The sequence below is a fragment of the Trachypithecus francoisi genome, unplaced genomic scaffold (genome assembly GCF_009764315.1).
Source record: "Trachypithecus francoisi isolate TF-2019V2 unplaced genomic scaffold, Tfra_2.0 Lachesis_group20, whole genome shotgun sequence".
Taxonomy (NCBI): Eukaryota; Metazoa; Chordata; class Mammalia; order Primates; family Cercopithecidae; genus Trachypithecus; species Trachypithecus francoisi.
Window position 1 is genome coordinate 31,951,186 of NW_022681466.1, and position 21,576 is coordinate 31,972,761.

Consider the following 21,576-nt stretch of genomic DNA (forward strand, 5'->3'; position numbering starts at 1 on the left):
AAAGTCTTAGCCCTGGCCACTGCCTAACCCTGCATTGTGCTTCAAATGCTATCATTGCTGCTGCTTCAAGTATCAGCAAGAAAGTTTACCTTTACAGATATGGGGACTTTCAAATGGAGGTGACCTTCTCACTACCACTGCTACTTCATCACTGTAGGGGCAGAACACACCTCTTAGCATTCCTTCACAAACTGTAAGGTCCTTCGGAATCCCCTAGGGGTCTTGTTAACATGCAGGTCTGAGGTGAGACTGAGGTACTGCATTTCTAGCAAGGCCCCAGGCGATATTCAGGAATTCCGGTACATGGATCGCACTTTCAGAGGCGGAGTCCTAGAGTAGTGGTTCCCAGCCTTGGCTGGAAATTAGAATCTCTCAGGGAACTTTTAAAAGTACTGATGTTCTGGTTCTGCCAGAAAGCATTAATATAAGTCAATTAAACCAGTATGAGTTGTTAAAACATGTACATTTGTTATGTCTAAAAACAAACCCAAATAAGGTGTAATTCAGCTGGTCAGTTCAAAGATTTTTGGTTTTAAAAAGACATTACTTTGGCAGAGAGATTTAAAGTTCGCTGGCACAGGAAGCATTGAATATAAGTGTTCTAGAATAAGCCCATCATATACCTTTAATGAGTGTTAACCCTGCTTTGCAAAGAACTTTCTATATCTCAGCTAATCCTTATACCAACCATCCATTAAGAGATGTGTCCCCAATTTACAGATGAGGAAAAATTGAGTTTTCTATCCCCTTTCCATGTCTGCTGTTGCCTTCTAGGCCCTTGCGGTTTCTCCTTGCTTAGACCTAACTGACTTAGGTTTCTAGGTTCTTTCTGCTCCATCTCTTCACTTTTCTTTTTTGAGATGGAGTCTTGGTCTCGGCTCACTGCAACCTCTGCCCCCGGGTTCAAGTGATTCTTCTGCCTCAGCCTCCTGAGTAGCTGGGATTACAGGTGCCTGCCACCACGCCCAGCTAATTTTTGTATTTTTAGTAGAGACAGGGTTTCACCGTTTTGCCCAGGCTAGTCTCGAAGTCCTGACCTCAGATGATCTGCCCAGCTCTGCCTCCCAAAGTGCTGGGATTACAGGCATGAGCCACCACGCCCAGCCTCGATGCACTTTTCATCTTGTTCCCAGAATTGCCTTCTAGAAACAATTTGGTGTGTGTGCCTTACAGAGCTATGCTGGTTCTCTGTTGTCTACAGGATAAAGTCCAGACTACACAGTGGGGTGCTAGGACACCCTCACTGACCCCACGAGGGTACAGATGCTCCTCAACTTACAATGGAGTTACATCCTGGTAGACCCATTATAAGCTGAAAATAGCATAAATCAAAAATAAACACATCTAATGCACCTAACCTACTGAACACCATAGTTTAGCCTAGCCTACTTTACACGACCTGAGAACACTCACAGTAGTCTACAGTTGGGCAAAATCACCTAGCAGCATGGTCCACTCTGGATGCCCGATGTTCACCCTTGTGATAGAGTGGATGACTGGGAGCTAGCATCGCCAGAGAGCAGCGCATGACATATCGCTAGTCCAGGAAAAGATCAGAATCCAAAATTGGAAGTATAGTTTCCACTGAATGGGTATTGCTTTCACACCATTGTAAAGTTGAAACTTTCTAAGTTGAGCCTTGGAAGATCAGGGACCGCCTGTACTTGAGTCCTCCAAGTCTGACCTGGACCTTCATGCTGCAGTTTGCTGTGTTGGTCCCTTACCCTGGAGCATCTCCTTAGCCATTTGAAATTTTATTTCTCCTTCGTTCTCAGCATCTCTAATTGCTGAGTAATGAAGTGCCATTTCATTGACTCATTTTGTGGGTAGATGTGAGGAACCCATGTACATGTGGATTCCATGGGGGTTTGAAATGCTCCGATGCCACTTGATAGATAAAAATGTTCTGTGAGTTTAGAGAACTGAGCCACACTGAGTAGAGCCAGCCCCTTTGGGGAACATAGGGAGACTCTGGCATCATGAAGTGATGAAGGGAGGAATTTGGGTTAAAGAATAGAGTGCTCGGTTTGTTTCAAGAGGGTGTGTGAGTTGGGGAGCATGGAGGGAAGATGCCTCTTCCTGGCCTCTGACCCCCAGCGGATCACACCGAGGGTGGACTGGTACAAGCTGAGAGTGTGCTCCTCTTGGAGGGCAGGGAAGGTGGGGGAGATGGCTCCGGCCCTACCCTGTTGACTGTCTTGCATGTGCAGTTGCCAGTATCCTCCTACCTGGCTCTGGAACATTCCTCCTCCCCACTCTCCTGCTCTCCCCAGGTGTAATTACTTCAAGCCTGCAGGATGGCAATCGAGCTCCGTTCACTCTTCCCCTTGGCATTGCCTGGGATGCTGGCACTTCTCGGCTGGTGGTGGTTTTTCTCTCGTAAAAAAGGCCATGTCAGCAGCCATGATGAGCAGGTGGAGGCTGGTGCTGTGCAGCTGAGGGCTGACTCTGCCATCAAAGAACCTCTTCCCATGGAAGACGTCTGTGCCGAAGTAGTGTCCACGCCCCTCAGTGTCACAGAGCCACCAGAAAAGGAACTGTCCACCGTGAGCAAGCTGCCTGCAGAGCCACCGGCATTGCTCCGGGCACACCCACCTCACCGAAGATCAGAGTCCTCGGGCAGTCTTCCTAACACCATAGATGTGAGATTGCGACCAGGAACGCACAGAGACAACAGTGCAAAGCTGGAGCTAGCCCTGACAGGTGGTGAAACCAAATCGATTCCTCTAGAGTGCCCCCTTTCATCTCCAAAGGGTGTACTATTCCCCCACAAATCAGCTGAGGTGTGTAAGCAAGAGTCCCCGTTCAGCAGGGTACCAGGGAGGGGCCAGCCAGGCTACCCTGCAGCCCCGCCGGAGAAGCATGGCTCTGGGGAGAGAGCAAGAGAGACAGGTGGGGCCGAAGGGACCGGCGATGCTGCATTGGGGGAAAAGATGCTTGAAGAAGGTCTATTGTCTCAGGAGCATGTCTTGGAATTGGAGAACAGCAAGGCCCCCAACCTAGCCTCTTTAGAAGGGGAAGAAGAGAAGGGGAAGAGCAGCTCATCCCAGGTGGGGCCGGTACAGGAGGAAGAGTATGTAGCAGAGAAGTTGCCAAGTAGGTTCACTGAGTCGGCTCACACAGAGCTGCCAAAGGACGATGCGGCACCAGCACCCCCAATCATAGATGCCAAAGCCCAGGACAGAGATGTTGAGGGAGAACTGGGCAATGAGGAGAGCTTGGATAGAAATGAGGAGGGCTTGGATAGAAATGAGGAGGGCTTGGATACAAATGGGGAGGGCTTGGATAGAAATGAGGAGGGCTTGGATAGAAATGGGGAGGGCTTGGATAGAAATGAGGAGATTGAGCAGGCTGCCTTCCAGATAATCTCCCAAGTGATCTCGGAAGCAAGCGAACAGGTGCTGGCCACTGCGGTGGGCAAGGTTGCAGGTTGCGTGTATCAGGCCAGTCAGCTCCAAGGGCAGGAGGAAGAGAGCTGTGTCCCAGTTCACCAGCAAACTGTCTTGGGCTCCGACACTGGGGAACCTGCCATAGCAGAGGCAGGTGCTGCCCCGTTGGATGCTGCCCTCCCCTCGCCAGGCCTACCAGCAGAGGGCTCAGCACCACCAAAGACCTACGTGAGCTGCCTGAACAGCCCTCTGTCCAGCCCCATCAAGGACAGTAAACCAAAGATCTCTGCACACCACATCTCCCTGGCCCCCTGCCTGCCACCGACCACCCCTGGTGAAGAGTCACCAGACCGGGCGGGCATCCTGGTGGAAGATGCCACATGTGTCACCTGCATGTCAGACAGCAGCCAAAGTGTCCCTTTCGTGGCTTCCCCAGGACACTGCTCAGATTCTCTCAGCACTTCAGGGCTTGAAGACTCTTGCACAGAGACCAGTTCAAGCCCCAGGGACAAGGCCATCACCCCGCCACTGCCAGAAAGTACTGTGCCCTTCAGCAATGGGGTGCTGAAGGGGGAGTTGTCAGACTTGGGGGCTGAGGATGGATGGACCATGGATGTGGAAGCAGATCATTCAGGAGGTAGGAGGGTCTTGGGTTCATTTAGAGGATGGGGCGCTCCCAGTATTTCTTGGAGAAAGGCCGCCAGTCTGCCTCTCCCTTCTGCTACTTGTGCAGCAGAGTCATGGTGCTCTTCAGCTTTTTGCCCCCACCTGCAGAGAGCTGGACACAGCATAAAGCTGGTGGGTAACTGAGGAGTTAGATTGCCCTGAAACCCCAAGTCTTGGGAGCTGTCACTTGGTTCCTCAACCGGTGACCTTCCCCAATGAGCCCTTCCCAAGGAACCAGCTCCAAGTTGGGCTCACTGATTAACATTAGTGTGCCTTTTTTTCTTTTTTTTAAAAAACTATTATTTTGGTGCAGATGGAGTCTCCCTGTGTTGCCCAGGCTGGTCTCGCACTCCTGGGCTCAAGTGATCCTTCCGCCCTCGGCCTCCCAGAGAGCTGGGATTATAGGTGTGAGCCACCATGCCCAGCCCATTTTTTTTCTCTTTTAAACACTAACCTCTGTGTGTGTGTGTGTGTGTGTGTGTGTGTGTGTGTGTGTTTTAATGGAGAGGCCTCCTTAGCTTTACTTCCCTTGAGTGCCAAGTATGGGTGTGAGTGTTTTGAATGGTTTATTTCCTTTTAATCATGTGCTTGTTCCCATGTCTTCACCTGCTTTCCTTCTCCAGAAGCTCTTACAGGGTAAGTGCCCAAAGAATGGCCACAGCTTTAAATACCTGTGGGAGGCTCGAGCTTCCTGAGTTGTCGCTGTCACCTTTGCAGAGAGCCTCAGCCATTTTCTTTCTGTGCAGTTGCAGCTCCACCCCGGGAAAGCGGGGCACTTTGATAACGAGGTGTCCTGGGTTTTTCGAGTGCTGACCCCAGCGTAGACAGTTCAGACCGCTAACTTACAGGTCAGCAGCTCCTGACCCTGCTTCTGCAGCCACCCTGGGGTGTTTTCATTTATCTCATGGAGAGAGGCCACGAATATCCCAGTGACTCTCTGACTTGTTTGTCTTGGAGCCATTCCCTCCCATTTCAGCCCCAGGAAGGTTGGGAATCTTTATCGGGAATTTTACCACTTTCGGCAGCATCTTGTTTGTACCACACGCTACATTTTGTCACCTCCAAGATGCTGTTGCGACACTACAGTTTTTATGTACCTTGGAAAGAAAAAAGTGCTACCAGTCATGATTATAGAAGGCCAGATACTATATGATGCATCCTAATCTCTGGATGTTTAAATGTTTCTTAAAATACTGCATCTTAAAATGGGTGGTTTTTATTTTATTTATTTTTTAAGAATAAAGGAGTTTCCCTTTGCTTACTGCCCCTCAGCTGAATTAACAAGCCCCGCTGCCTTGTCTGCCTACTCTAGATGGATAGTAGTAGCTGCTCAGACCTGTTGAGTTTAGACTCGAACCTAAGCCATGGTGATGGGCAGGGAGGTTTAGAGATAGCGGGTGGAAATGAGGTAATACTGTCCACGAGCATGCAGTGGGTGCCAAGAACCAGGTTAGTGCCTCGCATGCACCCTCATGTCAGCCCTGCTTTGTGTGTGAGAAAGTTGAAGCTGAGAGGGGTCCAGGGACCACCCCACTGAGGGAGCTGGAAGCTGGCCTTTGAGTGCAGCCTGCTAGAATCCTGGTATGGTTCTGAGCCACTGCTGGGCACCATCGGGATGGCAGATGTTAGCCAGTCCCATTCTGTGGGACAGAGGCTGGGAGCTGTGAGTGAGCAGAGCTCCCCGCCCCCTTCCCCAACCCCTGTCAGCCTGTTATGCTTCCAGCAGGCTAGCCAAGCAGTCTTCCCCCAGAAGGGGTACTTTTCCCTACATGAATCCTGTTCCAAGCACCTAGGTTAAGGGGGGAAGTCACTTTGAAGGTGATTCTTCCTTGGCTGGGAGCAGGATTTCTTGGGCCTTAGTTGTCTGCATCCAGTGTATGGGTTACTTGGCAAAGGATTATGCCCAGGGTTTGGAGAAACCATGTGGAAGGTAACCTAGTTGGTAGACTCTCAGGAGTGATCTATTTCTGGTGATGGAGTCATCCACATTTAAGCCAGGGCCACTTCTCTTGAGCTGATCTGGACCCTCTTTTTTTGTGACGGTCCCTTTGGCACACTCTTGAGCGAGAGTGAAACAGCCCTGGTCGGGAGCAGAGTCCTGTTCCCATTGGGTTTTCTTGGCCATGAGCTCTGGCTCCGTCTTTTGACCAAGGGAGTATTTGAGCCAGAAGAGTGTTCAGAGTTGCACGAATCCTGCAGGCCTAAGCAAAGGGAAAGGAGACTCTCCTTTTTTTGTCCACATATGGCAGAGGAACGAGCAGGTCCCCGCTAGGTATAAGAATGGGGCCCTCAGGCAGGCCAATGAGGACTTTGTCTAGCTCTGCTTGGCTGAAGGCCTGTACCTGTGACCCTGGGACTGGGCCCTGGGGACAGGAGACCGACCTTTGGACTGAGAGGGTAGGATAGTTGGAAGGGTGTCAAGGTGTTTGCAGTCCATCAGTCTGGCTCTCAGGACCATGTGGACCTCAAGCATGTCTCTTCCCCTGCCCTGTGGGCTCCCCTTCCCTGGGCGCAGTCTGTCCCTTCCCAGTTCACCACTTGTGTCTCTGCTCCAGCAGCTGTGGCTGGGTGCGGCTGCCAATTAAGCAAGTGGGACTGTAAGTGGCAGGCTAAAATTAGGTGTATCGACACCCCCAGTCCTCCTTTCATTGGGGTTGTTCTGAGCCTTCTAGACTGTAAGTTGACAGTCACCTGCCAAGCTTGAGGAGCGGGTGTGGGGCAGGGCCTCCCGGGAATGTGAGTTTGGGAAGTTCTGGGTTACTGGCTGCTCTGAGCTGGGGTCTGTGTGTGTGCGCGCCTGCTGCTTCCTCCCCTGCAGGTTCTGACAGGAACAGCATGGATTCCGTGGATAGCTGTTGCAGTCTCAAGAAGACTGAGAGCTTCCAAAATGCCCAGGCAGGCTCCAACCCTAAGAAGGTCGACCTCATCATCTGGGAGATCGAGGTGCCAAAGGTAGGGGTGGAGTCCCCCAGGCTGGTTCCATGGTAACCCGCAAAGCTCCCTGGGGCCAGGGCCATTAGACCTGGGGGAGGGAGCTGGGAGAGGGACAGTAAACCAGAAGGACCCCTGGGTCAGCCAAAGGCTGCGGGGAAAGGACACACTACACTTTGCCAAGGCTCAGAGAGCTTCCTGCAACATGGAATTCCTCCGGCTGCCTCCAGGAGCATCTTATTCTTGTACTTTTCAACTCGCAGGCCTGTGTGTCTCTCCCTTGGGGGTGGTTCTTGCATATTCTGGGGCTGAGATCTATTTGGAAAAAAACACTGAGGCCGTGGGGGCCAGCCAGAATCCCTTCACTGAGCTCTGCTTAAGTGCTCCAACGTAAAGTGTATTTTATAATTGAGCAAAGCATAAATCCATATTTTAGAGAACTTGAAAAGTATAGAAATATATGCAGAAAATAAAAATCAGCTCTAATCCTACCCTTGAGAGTGACTGTGAAAGACTTTTATTTCCTTCTCATCTGGCACCCTGTGGTTTTTAAACAAAACTGAGATTATGTCACTTTAATTAATACTTTAAATATTTAACAATTTAATTTTTGTGTATTATTCTTTGAAAATGTAATTGTAACTGCATTATTCATTGTGTGAATGTCAGTTTACTTCATCAGTCCCCCATTCCTGAGTGCTTAAGTGGTTTCGAGCTTCTTGCTGTTAGAACTTACAACATATTAGCTTGATCTTGATGTTTGTCTCTGGGGCTCGGAAATAATTTGGCAGACCACATTCTCCCAGGGCCCTGGGCTCTGTGCTGGGGTGGAGATTTGACTTGGTCTGAACTCTGGGTCAGAGTGGCTGTTTTGACCCTGGGTCGCCAGCTCTCTTGGTGGTTTCCTCCCTGGAGGGTCCTTACCCATCCTGCCTGCTTTTCCTTCAGTGGTTACGAAGGGCTTGACGAGAAAGGCTGTGCCTGAGGAGGGACCACGTCCCCAGTAGCTCCTCTGGGAGGGGGTCGTTGGGGGTTGTGTGGGAGCCCGTCTTATGTAAGGGTTAAGTTTGGCTCCTTCTGTCCGCCTTGAACTCTGGCGCACTGGGCACTTCTGCGTGCCTCCTGCTCTGCAGGCTCCAACCTGCTGTCACTTGGCAGTGGGAGCCCAGGGTTCTTAGACCTTCATTTTCAAATCGAGCCCCTTTATCTTTGGATCTGAGTAGACCTGAGGGAGAGGGGCACGAGAAATCGTGTGCTGGCAAAACTTCTCAGCATGGGTTTTAGAGGGGAAGATGCTGCTCCCTTTGCGGCTTTCTGGGTCTGGGCCACATTTTTGGGATGAAATGGGAACTGCTTGGTCCTGGAGCCAGACTGCCTGGTTCAACTTCCTGGTTAGCAGCTGTGTGACCTTAAGGTAGTTCCTTAGCCTCTCTGGGCTTGTATCCCCGTCTACAGAATGGTGATAAAGTTATCTGTGTTTCATAGGTACTATGAGTAAGTGTAAGTGCTTAGAATAGTCCTGGAAAATAAATGCTGACATGGTAACAGCTAATATGTTTGAGCGTGATCTTGTGTAAAACAGAAGTAGGTCTTTGGGTGTCCAGGGAATTGGTTTCCGGTTAATCCTCTCAACTCTTTTTCTCTTTCTGGAAGCACTTAGTCGGTCGGCTAATTGGCAAGCAGGGGCGGTATGTGAGTTTTCTGAAGCAAACATCTGGTGCCAAGATCTACATTTCAACCCTGCCTTACACCCAGAGCGTCCAGATCTGCCACATAGAAGGTCAGTAGCATCTGCTGCTTGTGTTGCCTCTTACCTGAAATATTAAATAGAAGTGACTAGCATCTGAGTTTCAATTGCTATCTTTTTGGAATAGGAAACCCTACTTCTCATCCCAGGGAAGGGAGCCTTGGGTGTCTTCCCTCCAGCCTTTCCCCCATTTCAGGTGCCTGCGGGAGACTTAGGTCCCTCCCTACTCTGATCTTTGGCCAGGAGAAGTGTGGGTGCTTGGTTGGGCGGGACCTGGGTCCTGGGTTCACAGTGCCCACCACCCCATAAAGCCTCCTCTCAAAGCAGAAGTGCGCTGTGTACAATTCCCCTTTGGTGTTTTCCCAGCTGCCTCCCTCTTCCTGTTGCATGGAAAGCATGGATCATAATGACAGAGGTATCATTTGAAAGGCTTTGATGCCTTTCTTCCTAAAGCAGAGCTTAAGTGTTTTGGTACTTCAGAGATGCACTTTGGAACTCTTCAGAGATGCAAAGTCCAGTGGAGTAGGGTATGTGGCTGTGTTTTTGTGAGTGTGTGTGTGACTTTCCTCTTATAGTGATTGTGTGTCCTGCCCCCATCCTCTATTTAGGCTCTCAGCATCATGTAGACAAAGCGCTGAATTTGATTGGGAAGAAGTTCAAGGAGCTGAACCTCACCAATATCTACGCTCCCCCATTGCCTTCACTGGCGCTGCCTTCTCTGCCAATGACATCCTGGGTGAGCATGCTACTGGGTGATCCGGACTTCTTGCCTCTTTCCCCGAAACCTGCCCCAAACAAGAAACTCCCCAGACCTCAGGCTAAGAAGGCCAAGTGCACATGAGTGCCTGTGCCCTCTCCCCTCTGGCCTCCACTGTCGGTTCTGCTATGGGATTGTGTTCTGGGGACAGGGGTTAGGTGGTGATAGTCCTGGCAGGAAACCAGAGGCCTCTTGGTCCCCATGTGGGAGGACCACTTTCTTTGGCTCTGCTGCCTGGGCACCTTTTAAGGTTTCTAGGCGTTTGCTTAGAAAGGATGGTGTAGTTCAGCCAGGAGATTGGGTGTGTCCAGGGTCGCCATTCAACACCTGAGACCTGAGTGGGACTAGTATCATGGGTTTGGATGGTGCTTGTTCTTTCTTCTGGTTGAGTCAGGCCTTAGCATTGGCCCTGGTGAAGGATCTCCTTCCCCTTCCCCCTCCCCAGGAGGTGCCTAAATTGCAAAGAAGAATGAATACTTCCCACCAGGCCTGGAAGCCCAGTGACTCTTTGGAGGTTGCCCCAGGAGTTTGGCAGAGGGAAGAGCTGCATCTCCGGGGCTCCTGTGTGCGGCTGACTGCAGGGTCTCTCAGGGCCGTCGCCCATATCCTGCAGTATACCTCTGACCCTAGTAGGGCCTCATCTCACCGGGAGTAGAATTGCAGAGTTCTGTGGACCAAAGACTACATTTTACACAGATGGGCTTGACTGTGCTGCTCCAAGGAAATTGCCCTCCTGGGTGTTTTTTGTTTTTTTTTTCCTGTTTGTTTGTTTGTTTTTTTAAAGGATGATAGGCATTTCAATTTTGTGTCTTCCCCTTTGCAAAGGCCCTTGGACTGGAGAGAAAGGATCGGGATGTCTTTTTCCTGTGGATATTTGAGAGTGGGCTGAATACCACTTTATGCTTTACTCCTGAATCAAGAGTTTTTTTCCCAGGAGGCTCGGTCCTAGGCTCTCTTTTTTTCTTTTTTCTTTTTTTTTTGAGACAGAGTCTTACTGTGTTGCCCAGTCTGGAGTATAGTGGCATGATCTTGGCTCACTGCAACCTCTGCCCACCAGGTTCAACCGATTATCCTGCCCCAACCTCCTGAGTAGCTGGGATTATAGGTGTGCTCCTCCACCATGCCCGGCTAATTTTTGTATTTTTAGTAGAGATGGGATTTCACCACATTTGCCAGGCTGATCTTGAACTCCTGACCTCAGGAGGGTAAGCAGCAGGAGGGAGAGCAAATAGGAAGCAGACTCTGCTAGACCTTGACCACCAACCTGACCTGAGGCCACTGCTTGCTCTTGGGAAGGCAATGTGGATGCTGTCAGATCATAGGCTCCTGGGGTCAGCTGCCAGTCCACAGGAGTTGGCTAAAGGGCCTGAGGGCCTGCCTACTGCTTATTTTCAGGAGTCCTGTTCTCAGTGGCCACCTCATTCCTGTGTTTGCCCTCCCTGGGTCTTACAGATTCATCAATGGAAGTGGGAGGGAGGGCACCACTGGTAGGTGGACCCTGCCAGGCCTGTGTAAGGCCCAGCACTACCTCCGCAGTTGCTTCTTGGTTGCCCAGTATCTGTGGGACCCTCCCTGCCTGGCCCTGAGGTGAGACTGTCCCTAAGGGCTGCTCATAGTATTGCAGGACAACAGCCACAGGGGTGTTGCACATTTTCTATTGTTAAAGTAGTCCTTCAGCCTCTGCCTTCTGGGTGCCATGTTGTCTTGAGTTGCCCTTTTCAAAGATGTGCCAGCCCAGAGACTTGCCCTTGGGCCTCGGGACTTATTCAAAGATGAGATGAGAGGGATTGTTTCAGTGACCGCTGCCCCTTCCCCTCTATACAGCTCATGCTGCCTGATGGCATCACCGTGGAGGTCATTGTGGTCAACCAGGTCAACGCCGGGCACCTATTCGTGCAGCAGCACACACACCCTACCTTCCACGCGCTGCGCAGCCTCGACCAGCAGATGTACCTCTGCTACTCTCAGCCTGGAATCCCCACCTTGCCCACCCCGGTGGAAAGTAAGCAGCGCCCTGAGGGTTCGGGAAGGGGGACCCCTGGGGTGGCCTGTTCTGCCCTGGATCCTGATCAGGAGGAGGCTGTTCTGGGATCCTTCATGGAAGCAGCGTCCTTCAATTCTTGCCATTGTTATGGAGCTGGGGTGGGTTTCCTGGCGAGGCAGAGCTGGGGTTTCCACTGGCTGGCAGAGTGATGGGTGTTGGAGTAGAGTTTTGACACAGGGATTCAGATCCCAGCTCTGCCATGAATTGTTTTTTAATATTTTCTTTTTTTTCCCTCAAAGCCAGTGTCACAGTATCTGCCACCTATTTATTATCTGTTAAAGGGGGTGATACCCACTTGTTCCAGGAATTAGTGTTGAATACTGTATGTGTTACGTATAAAGCACTTGATGCATATACTGGTTACCATAAAAAAATCCCTAAGTCCAACAAGCCTGTGCAGTGTGTTGGGTCATCTGTGTTTAACAGATGAGAAAACTGAGCCTCAAGTGACTTGCCCAAGTGAGCAGGATCTGGGGTCTGAGCCCAGCCTTTGTCATTATTATCTTTGTTGTCCTTATCAGAGAGGATCAAATGTCAGAACATAACCCATTCCTCACCAGGGGCTGGCGGGGTCCCTCAGTGCAGTAGAAAACTTTTGAAGTGATCTGTAGCTTTTTGTGTGTTACTTTTTTCCTTTTGGAATGATAAGGATTTAGTTTTCATCAGCTTCTCTAAAGTTGCCTTAATCCAGCAGTAAAGACTGAACTGGTGTCCGAGGGGTAACTGCCAGGGGTTCTCTCTAAGGGTCAGGACCCAGCACAGTCAGCCTCATGTCACACGTCCTCATCCTGGCCAGCCTGGGGGAGCTGTTGGGGTGCTGCTGGGAACCTTTACCTCATGGTCTCATCTGCCTCTGACCTACAGTGGGTTAGTGACCCCTTGATCCTGGGCGACTGCCCAGGTGCTCTCAGCACCTTCCAGAGGCAAAGGTTAGAAGAAGGGGGTTTAGGCCCAGGAGGCCCCTTCTGGTCAAGCTCTCCGGCTGAGTTGTGGGCTGGAGCACACCCTAGGTACGAGGATGCCAAGATCCGCTGCACTTGATTTCTTCAGGGGCTTTCTCTTAAATATAAGGCTGGCCCTGGCCCCCATTCCCGAGTGCTATGTTTACTTGGTTTATTCCTATTCATTTGTGTCCCTCTTGGGTCCCAGTAAGTTTTGGAGTAACGGATCTAGACAGAATGCTTTTCAGTCTGGATGGCCTTGGGGGCAGCACACTTGCTAGGCTGAACTTCTCACATCCAGGTTCTTCCCTCAGCTGGTCTTGGGCTTAGGGGAAGCTTTGCTTGGGGCCGGTTGCTGTTCCTGCCCCCTGCACTGCGGAGGTGCAGGTCTCTGAGAAATAACGCAGGGAGGTGGGTAGTGGCCAGGTGGCCCTTGGTTCCCTGCCCTGGGCCAGGCATTCCACACACTCCGCTCCCTGCCCTGCAGTAACGGTCATCTGTGCCGCCCCTGGTGCGGATGGGGCGTGGTGGCGAGCCCAAGTGGTTGCCTCCTACGAGGAGACCAACGAAGTGGAGATTCGATACGTGGACTACGGCGGATATAAGAGGGTGAAAGTAGACGTGCTTCGGCAAATCAGGTGAGCGGAGATGCCTCAGACAGGCCTACGCCCTGCTTGTCTGGGATGTATGATCTCTGCATGGCTGGGTCAGTTGTGCAAGGGCTTGGGTGAGGGTTAATTCTTCTCTCCTGCTGCTTACTGTGTTTTAGCGGAGTCTGATAGAAACAAACTCCATTACTCGCTCAGCCAAACTGAGCTAGAAGGCCTGTCTTGTGGAAGAATCCTCAGCATCATCCTTCAAAAGGGAAGCTGGGCCAGGTGTGGTGGCCTGCTGCAAATCCCAGCGCTTTGAGAGGGTCACTTGAGCGCAGGAGTTCAGGACCAGCCTGGGCAGTATAGCAAGACCTCATCTCTACAACAACAACAAAAAAGGAAAAAAGTGAAGCGGGCTCCTTTTTAGGAATTTGCTGTAGGAAGTCCCTCTGAGGTCAGGCTTGCAGCAGGGCCGGCTCTCTGTGTTTGGGTGTGCCGTGAGCCGTGGCCTGCTGCAAAGTACGAACCCGCTGCTTTGCTGCATTCCAGGTTGTGGGCGTCACTGTACAAAGATGAATACTGGCTTGGAGTGGAGTCAGCCTTCATGTCCATGTTAAACTTGTTCCTTTCTTGCCTTCCCAGGTCTGACTTTGTCACCCTGCCATTTCAGGGAGCAGAAGTCCTTCTGGACAGCGTGATGCCCCTGTCAGGTAACAGCTGGGGTCTCTGGCTTGGGGGATTGTTGGGGACAGTTGTCGAGAGTAGGTCTTTCTCTCTCAGAGCCTCCGTTCTCACCGGGAGGACTTATGCTAACATAGGTTGCTGCCACTCAAGAGCTTCTGATTGAATAGATCTGGGCTTAGGCCCAGGAACTTACATTGCTATCAAGTTCCCAGGTGAGACCAGTGCTGCTGATCCTTTGAGATCCACTGCTCTAGACTGTACTCAGACCTCAGGCACTGAAGGGCTTCCAACAAAGGCACTTTCCAGATTATAGTCCAGACCCAAAGTCTTAGCCCTGGTGGTAGAGGGTGTGCTGTACTGCTCAGCCAGGCCATAGCTCCACAGGACACAGTGGGGACACCCTATCTGGTGTCTTAGACTGTGAAAGCATTGTCAGAGGGAAGAGGACTGGCAAAATCTTGGGCAAATTACTTAGCCTCAACTTTCACCCCAGAACATGAGAATGGTACCTGTCTTTGATGCTGGCTGTGAGAATTACATAAACCTAAGGTCTGGTGTGTAGAGGGTGATGAGATGGCAGCTGTTTATGGCTAGGAATTTTGCATTTGTAGGTGATAGTTCATCTCATCCCATTCCCTCCCCAGGTTTGCCCCTTCTGATCTTCTTCTTGCTTGTCTTAAGCAATTAAATGCGTTAGAAATACTACAGTCTAGCTGGAGTCGGCTCAGAGGGAGCACTAGGGCAAGATCTTTGTTTTGCTTCTTTTATTGCTGTTGCCCCTCCTTCCTCTCTGCTTCTGTCCTTCTAAGCGATCTGTCCAGACCCAGCTGAAACTCCTTCTCCTTAGTAAGATTTTCCCAGATCTTCCTTGGTAAACCCCTGTCTCTCCCATCCTTACCACTGCTTGCCTTGGGTGTATTGTTCTATGCTAACTCTTGTAACCCAGCAAAGCTGAATGCTGCTGCAGCACCTTGCCCCCCTGAGTGGCTGCCCTTATTGGGCTGTGTGGCCAACTGCCTGGGTTTGATTCCCACCTTCACCACTTGGGAACTGGTTGACCTTCAGGAATCCACCTTTGCCTCAGTGTTCTCTCCTGTAAAGTGGGGATAGCACTGCATGTTACTAATTTGGTGGAAGAACACATACTATATGCTCTGCATTGCCAGCGCCCGAGTTGGTGGTGGTGATGGTGCTGCTGCTGCTGCTGGTGGTATTGGTGGTGATGTTGGTGGTGAAGGCAAGAGTTTCTGTCCATCTGTTGTCTGTGCTCCAGTGGGCAACATGCTGCAGCGGCCCTGAGTTTATCCACTGGGAGTCGTATGGAGGCCTAGGCTCTCTCCCTGACCCGGGTGGATCTCCCCACTGCAGTCCCACAGCATCTGAAGCATTCTACTTGGAATGCACCTGAAACTTATGTATATGACAAGGCTGCTTTGCCTCAGTGACAGCCTCAATGCTGCTTTTCCTTTTCCTCCTGAAGACGATGACCAGTTTTCACCTGAAGCAGATGCCGCCATGAGCGAGATGACAGGGAATACAGCACTGCTTGCTCAGGTGTGTGGTTCGTGGGGGTAGGGGAGGCAGGCTGGCTGGGTTCTTGGCAACTGACCTTTCAATGCCTTCTTTCCCGTGGCTTGGTCCTAGATTGACCAGTAATATTTAAGGAAAGGTGCATGAAGTAGCTAATACTTGATATTAGTCTGTTCTCACATTGCATAAAGAAATACCCAGGGCTGAATAATCTATAAAGGAAAGAGGTTTAATTGACTCACAGTTCTGCAGGCCTGGGGAGACCTCAGGAAACTTACAATCATGACAGAAAGGGAAGAGGCACGTCTTACATGATGGGCAGGCAAGAGACAGTATGTGAAGGAGGAACTGTCAGATACTTATAAAACCATCTGATCTCGTGAGAACTCACTATCATGAGAACAGCATGGGCACACTGCCTCATGATCCAATCACCTCCCACCAGGTCTTTCCCTCGAAACATGGGGATTATGGAGATTACAATTCAAGATCATATTTGAGTGGGGACACAAAACCTAACCAGATCATACTCCCCCTCCCCACTTCTTCAGGTGACAAGTTACAGTCCAACTGGTCTTCCTCTGATTCAGCTGTGGAGTGTGGTTGGAGATGAAGTAAGTTCTGCCCTTCTTTTCTTTCTGTGTTGCTGACCCGAAGTAATGGATTGATTAAGAGCTGGTCCTGGGGTTTGTTTCCTCTTGAGTTAATCAGAGGATATAACTGTAGACAAGCACCTCCCAGGGGACACTTTGGATATCCTGATTGGGGGTGGTGGTGTCAGTGTCCTCTAGTGAGTAGAGGCCAGGGATGCCTCTAAACATCCCATAGTATTCAGGACAGCGCCCCACAGCAAAGAATTATCCAACCCCAAATGGCAATAGTGCCAAGGTGGAGAAACCCTGTGTGAGACCTTCTGGGACCTTCCGTAGGTTGGGTTTTTCTGTCTTCTATCTTATGGTATGAAAGCTTAGATTTCTTCAGCATATTAAAAAGCCTATCCTGGCCAGGTACAGTGGCTCACCCCTGTAATCCCAGCACTTTGGGAGGCCGAGACGGGCAGATCACTTGAGGTCAGGAGTTTGAGACCAGCCTGGCCAACATGGCAAGACCCCCATCTCTACTAAAAATACAAAAATCTGCTGGGTGTGGTGATGCACACCTGTGATCCCAGCTGCTTGGGAGGCTGAGGCAGGAGAATCATTTGAACCTGGGAGATAGAGGTTGCAATGAACCAAGATTGTGCCACTGCATTCCAGCCTGGGTGACAGCAAGACTCTGTCTCAGAAAACAAACAAACAAACACCTATCCTCATGCCACAGCAGCCAACAGAACACTTAAATAAATGTTCCTGTTGGCTAGAGCACAAGCCATGTCCCCCACCCTGTTACTCGTTTTTTTTTTGGAGACAGACTCTCGCTCTTGTTGTCCAGGCTGGAATGCAGTGGCGTGATCTTGGTTCATTGCAACCTCTGTCTCCTGGGTTCAAATGATTCTCCTGCCTCAGCCTCCCAAGCAGCTGGGATTACAGGCATGTGTCACCACGCCTGGCTAATTTTTGTATTTTTAGTAGAGGCGGGATTTCACCATGTTGGCCAGGCTGGTCTTGAACTCTTGACCTCAGGTGATCCACCTGCCTCAGCTTCCCAAAGTGCTGGGATTACAGGCATGAGCCATTGCGTCCAGGCTACACTGTTAGTCTTGTACATCTCTTGCCTTCAGTGGCAACTGGGGAGGGGAGAGCTCATGTTGGCTTGGGAGATGGCCCCAAGGTGTCATGGACAAAGCTTTAAGGGAACTTTCTTTTCTAGGTGGTGTTGATAAACCGGTCCCTGGTGGAGCGAGGCCTTGCCCAGTGGGTAGACAGCTACTACGCAAGCCTTTGACCCCGGTTCCCCATGCTGTTTCCTGAGAGTCTTTTTTTGCACTGTTGAAACTGGGCTTGGCACTCAAGTCAAAGATTAACATCAGAATAACAAACATTGCCCTCTCCAGAAAGTCCTTTCTTCCTCCATACTGTAGTCCTATTGAGAAGACGTTTCGTCTCTGAGAAAAAAGGATGAAACTATGGGTTGGTTCTCTTCTCAAAGCTAAAGGATAATGTTTAATAAGCCAGCTGGCTTATCCTGGTTCTCAGCTGTTTAAAAAAAAAAAGAAAAAAATAGAAACAGTCTCAACCAGATTGTCCTCTTCCCCTGTTCCATTCCCTTCTTCCTTCTATCTCCTTCCCCGGCAAAATCCAAACAAACTGGCAGACAGGCCAGGGATGTGTGTTGCTTGCTTGAGAGGGTTTCTTTTACTTCAAATCTTTCTTCAGGGAGCAAGACATGAACTGATTAATTGGTATCCACTACTTGTACAGCTTACATAAATGAATTGATGATATTTAACCAGTTTTTATAAACTTCATCTAGGTCTCTAAATACAGACTTTTTAAATTGCAACTGTAAATATGAAGTGGTCATCACTCCTGACCTTGGTCAGTGGGGAGGGGAACTGGTATCCTGCGAAGCCTGGTTGTAATTTGTACCCATTTTCTATTTGTGCAAACTCTGTAAATATGTGTTTAAACAAATGTAATATTTTGTACAAGATACACTGGAGAACAAAGGGAACTCAAGATTTTTCCAGCCACATATCACCTGTAAGTAGAAGTCAACTCTGCAGTGCAGCTGTCACCCTTGGCCCCTCTGGCCAGGGCCCCTGTGGCTTCCTGCGCACTGGACGGTTGACTGTATGGTAGAGACTGTGATCTGGGAACTTTTTGCTGTACAAATCTGTTAAAAAAAAAAAAAAAAGTAACTCATTGAATTAACTTGCAGTGGTGTGTTTGATTCTTTTTTAGACTGGCTTCAGCATTGTGCAGTTTAAAAATAAGTAACTTAAGTCACTTAAACTTACATAAATCTTCAATTGTATGAACTATAGCTTTGAGTCCATTTTTTTCCAGTGGTGAAGAACTGGGGAGGGGTGGAGAGTCAAGAGGGGGCGGTGAGTGTGGCGAGCTGGATCACAGGCCCCACACAACCACCTCTACAGGAGACCCGTGGTTTTTTGAAGACTGGCCAGAAATTTCTATCTGGCCTTTTCTTCTCTCTCCTTGTTCCACCAGGTGGCAGCCAAGTGTCCTCTGACTTTCTTCACTGCATATTAACGAGCCAGACTCAGTTTAAAGCACTGGCTTCTAAAACAGGTTGTGCCTTCTTTGGTTGTCATTCTTGATAGATTCATGAAGTTATTTAATCTACTATAGTGATGAGAATGATGTAAGAAATACATCATTATGTATGGGAAGAGATACTGCCTCAATTTAATAGCCCCTGCTCTTAAAGAAGGCCCTGGCCACTGCTGCCCAGGCCTACCCCAGTGCCCTGCCCCCGCCCCCTACGTTTGAGGCCTCTGGCTGCAGGGCTGTTGAGCTTGAGCTCTAGTCTTTAGAGAGCTAATGTAGCCTGAGGGTCATTCAGATTGGAGATATTCTCCCCACTGCACAACCACTCCTGGGAGTTCCTTCCAGTTCCAACCCAGCTGGCTTGTTCTCCTTCCCATCTCTCTGTCCTGGCGGAAGACTGCAGCCCCATGAGTCTGAGCTGTGACCATTGTCAGGTGCCCATCTTCCCCTCCATCCAGGTTCTCACCTGTGTGGTTAACAGCCTCCGTGTCCCTCATCTGTAAGATGAGATAACCTCATAAGGCAATTTAATCATGGAAATGCCCTCTGCTTCTACAGGGCTTGGTTTCAAGGGAGCTCGCCTGCAGTTCTTAGCCACTGTTGGCTTTAAGTCCTGGCAGGAATTGGGTGTGACTTTGGCCAAGTCACCATACACCCAGGTCTAAGCCTTTCCTCTATAATCCAGCATTGCTGGAGCATGAAAAGGTCTATGGAAGCCTTCCGGCGAACTTAGGAAATACGCACAGAGCCTGGTGTGCAGGTTGAGCTTTTATCTCCAGGGAACCATTGAGGGGTTTCAAACATTAAAACGTGATTCTGGTGCAGGGAAAAGGATGGGTGAGGTGGAAGTGTAGACACAAGAAAAGGATTCTTCTGGGATGGAGCCTGGGGCAGACGAGATGTGATGAAGTCAGGATCCTCAGATAAAGCCCCCTGTGCTTTCATGAGCGGGATGGGCTGCTACTCGGGACTCCCAGGCCTTAGAGTCCTACCCTGCAAGGGTGCCTCCATTAAACTCAGTTTGGAATGCCAGAGGAAGAGCAAGTTGGACGCTGGTGAAGGACTTGTACTCCTCGAATAAATGCTTCTCAGATTGTTATGGGTCTTTGATTAATTTCCAGAGTTCTGAAAACCTTGACTTTTAACCATTTTGCCAGATATCTCATTGTTCTCAAGGAGGAGCAGATTTATGGAGGTCCTCGCTCCATCCCTCCGCAAGTCAGCTGCCTGGGCAAGTGCATTTGACACACGCTCTTTTAATTACCTGTGGGGCATCCAGGGGGTGTCTTGGTGTGAATTGGAAACTCACAGGAGAAGCCAGTGCTGGTGAGAGATCTGGTAATCTCCCCACGGTGTAGGGGAGAGAGGTGGTTTGCTGGACGCAGGAGGCTAGAGCTTCCACCCTGTTCTCACTGCAGGTGTTGGTGTCAGTACCGCTCCTCTGGCCTCTGGGGCATCATCGTGGAGGATGGGTTCTAGGGTTACTGGTATACCTTGTACAACCTCAGGTAACCACTTGTAGACATCAACATCTGTCAGACGATAACTAATGTCAGTTGTAAGATAAAATGAGCGTTGTAGCTAGAGTTAGGGAGTGCTTACTGTATGGCAGGTGCTGTCTTTTACAGGTAACACTGAGCCCTTGACACCACCCAGGGAGGCAGGGACTCCGTAGATGAGCAGACCCAAGAGATAGAATATGGTGACTTTGGAAAGTGGTTTGTGGTTAGAGCAGAGCTGAAACTAAAAACCAGGCTGCTACCCCAGGCCAGGTGCTCTTCACCACCACTCCTAAAGCAGCATGGATTCATCTTGGCCCAGTCCACATCCCCACATAAATGCCACAGTGATTAAATGATCAGTCCATGGGAAAGCTTTGGAACTTAGAGTGGGAAAGATAACATGACAGGAGACCTCAATGATTTTGCTTTTATGGAAAATTTAAATCTAAGTAACATAAAGCCGAGAGACACTCACAGCAGCTAGGGCCAAAGAGTGGACATGTTGAAACTGTGGTAATGTAAAACAAGGAAAACTGGCCAGGTGCGGTGGAGCGCGCCTGTAATCCCAGCATTTTGGGAGGCTGAGGCGGGTGGATCACTTGAGGCCAGGAGTTCGAAACCAGCCAGGCCAACGTAGCAAAAACTCCATCTCTATTAAAAATAGGAGAAAAATTAGGCATGGTGGCATACACCTGTCATCCCAGCTGCTTGGGAAGCTGAGACAGGAGAATCGCTTGAACCTAGAAGGCGGAGGTTGCAGTGAGCTAAGATCATACCACTGGACTCTAGCCTGGGTGACAGAGCCAAACTGTCTCAAAAAACAAAAACAAAAACCCAAAAACAAACCTCTAAGTTTCCATTGGGAAATATTATAAAGGATATGGATGGAAAATCTGGGTCTGTTCCTAGACCAGCAGTGTCCAATAGAAATATATAGCCACATCTGTAATTTAAAACTTTCTAGGAGCCACAATTAAAAAGTGCAAAGAAACAGATGAAATTAATTTTCATAATATTTTAAGTCATATCATTTCAGCAGGTAATGGATATGAAACGTATTAATGAGTTGTTTTACAGTGTTTTCCCACTCAGTCCAGTGCGCATTTTATACTGCAGCATACCTCTGTTCAGGCTGGCCACATTTCAAGGGCTTGATAGCCACATGTGGCTTGTGGCTACCACGTTGGGACAGTGTAGGCCTAGACTATTGCATTGATCAGCATCACACTGATTCTGACAGCCTTGTTTATGTTCTTCCTTATTCAAAAAGTTGTATGTTCTTTTGCACATTTATTTTTCCAGATGAACTTTAGAATCATTTTGCAGGGAAGGGGACCATACTAAATATTCTGTTGGTATTTGAAAATAATGCACACTATTGAGTTGGTATAAAGTTTTAATAATCTATGAAGTTGGGTGTATAAAATATTTAAATTTATTGTTTTCCTTTCTTGCCCTCTCCTTCCCTGTGGCTTTTTTATTTTTATTTTTATTTTTTAAATACAGGGTCTCAACCTGCTGTCCGGACTGGAGTGCAATGGTGCGGTCAGCTTATTGCAGCCTCGAACTCCCTGGCTCAAGCAATCCTCCCCCCTCAGCCTCCTGAGTAGCTGGGAGCACAG

The 21,576-nt window shown here is 49.5% G+C and overlaps 1 protein-coding gene across 7 annotated transcripts in view; it reads left to right on the forward strand.

Moving 5' to 3' along the window:
• Nucleotides 1–18,202, forward strand: part of AKAP1 (A-kinase anchoring protein 1) — a 36,944-nt gene extending 18,742 nt beyond the window's left edge. For 6 of the 7 annotated variants that reach the window (XM_033183604.1, XM_033183599.1, XM_033183602.1 and 3 more), the window contains 10 exons: nt 2,274–4,026; nt 6,874–7,007; nt 8,640–8,766; nt 9,342–9,469; nt 11,315–11,492; nt 12,963–13,113; nt 13,711–13,778; nt 15,233–15,306; nt 15,834–15,896; nt 17,092–18,202. In XM_033183604.1, the coding sequence (XP_033039495.1) occupies nt 2,298–4,026; nt 6,874–7,007; nt 8,640–8,766; nt 9,342–9,469; nt 11,315–11,492; nt 12,963–13,113; nt 13,711–13,778; nt 15,233–15,306; nt 15,834–15,896; nt 17,092–17,166 (2,727 nt within the window). In that variant the 5' untranslated portion in view covers nt 2,274–2,297 and the 3' untranslated portion in view covers nt 17,167–18,202. The remainder of the gene's footprint in view (nt 1–2,273; nt 4,027–6,873; nt 7,008–8,639; nt 8,767–9,341; nt 9,470–11,314; nt 11,493–12,962; nt 13,114–13,710; nt 13,779–15,232; nt 15,307–15,833; nt 15,897–17,091) is intronic. The other variant, XR_004430682.1, reaches the window with a different exon arrangement.
• The last annotated feature ends 3,374 nt before the right edge of the window (nt 18,203–21,576 follow it).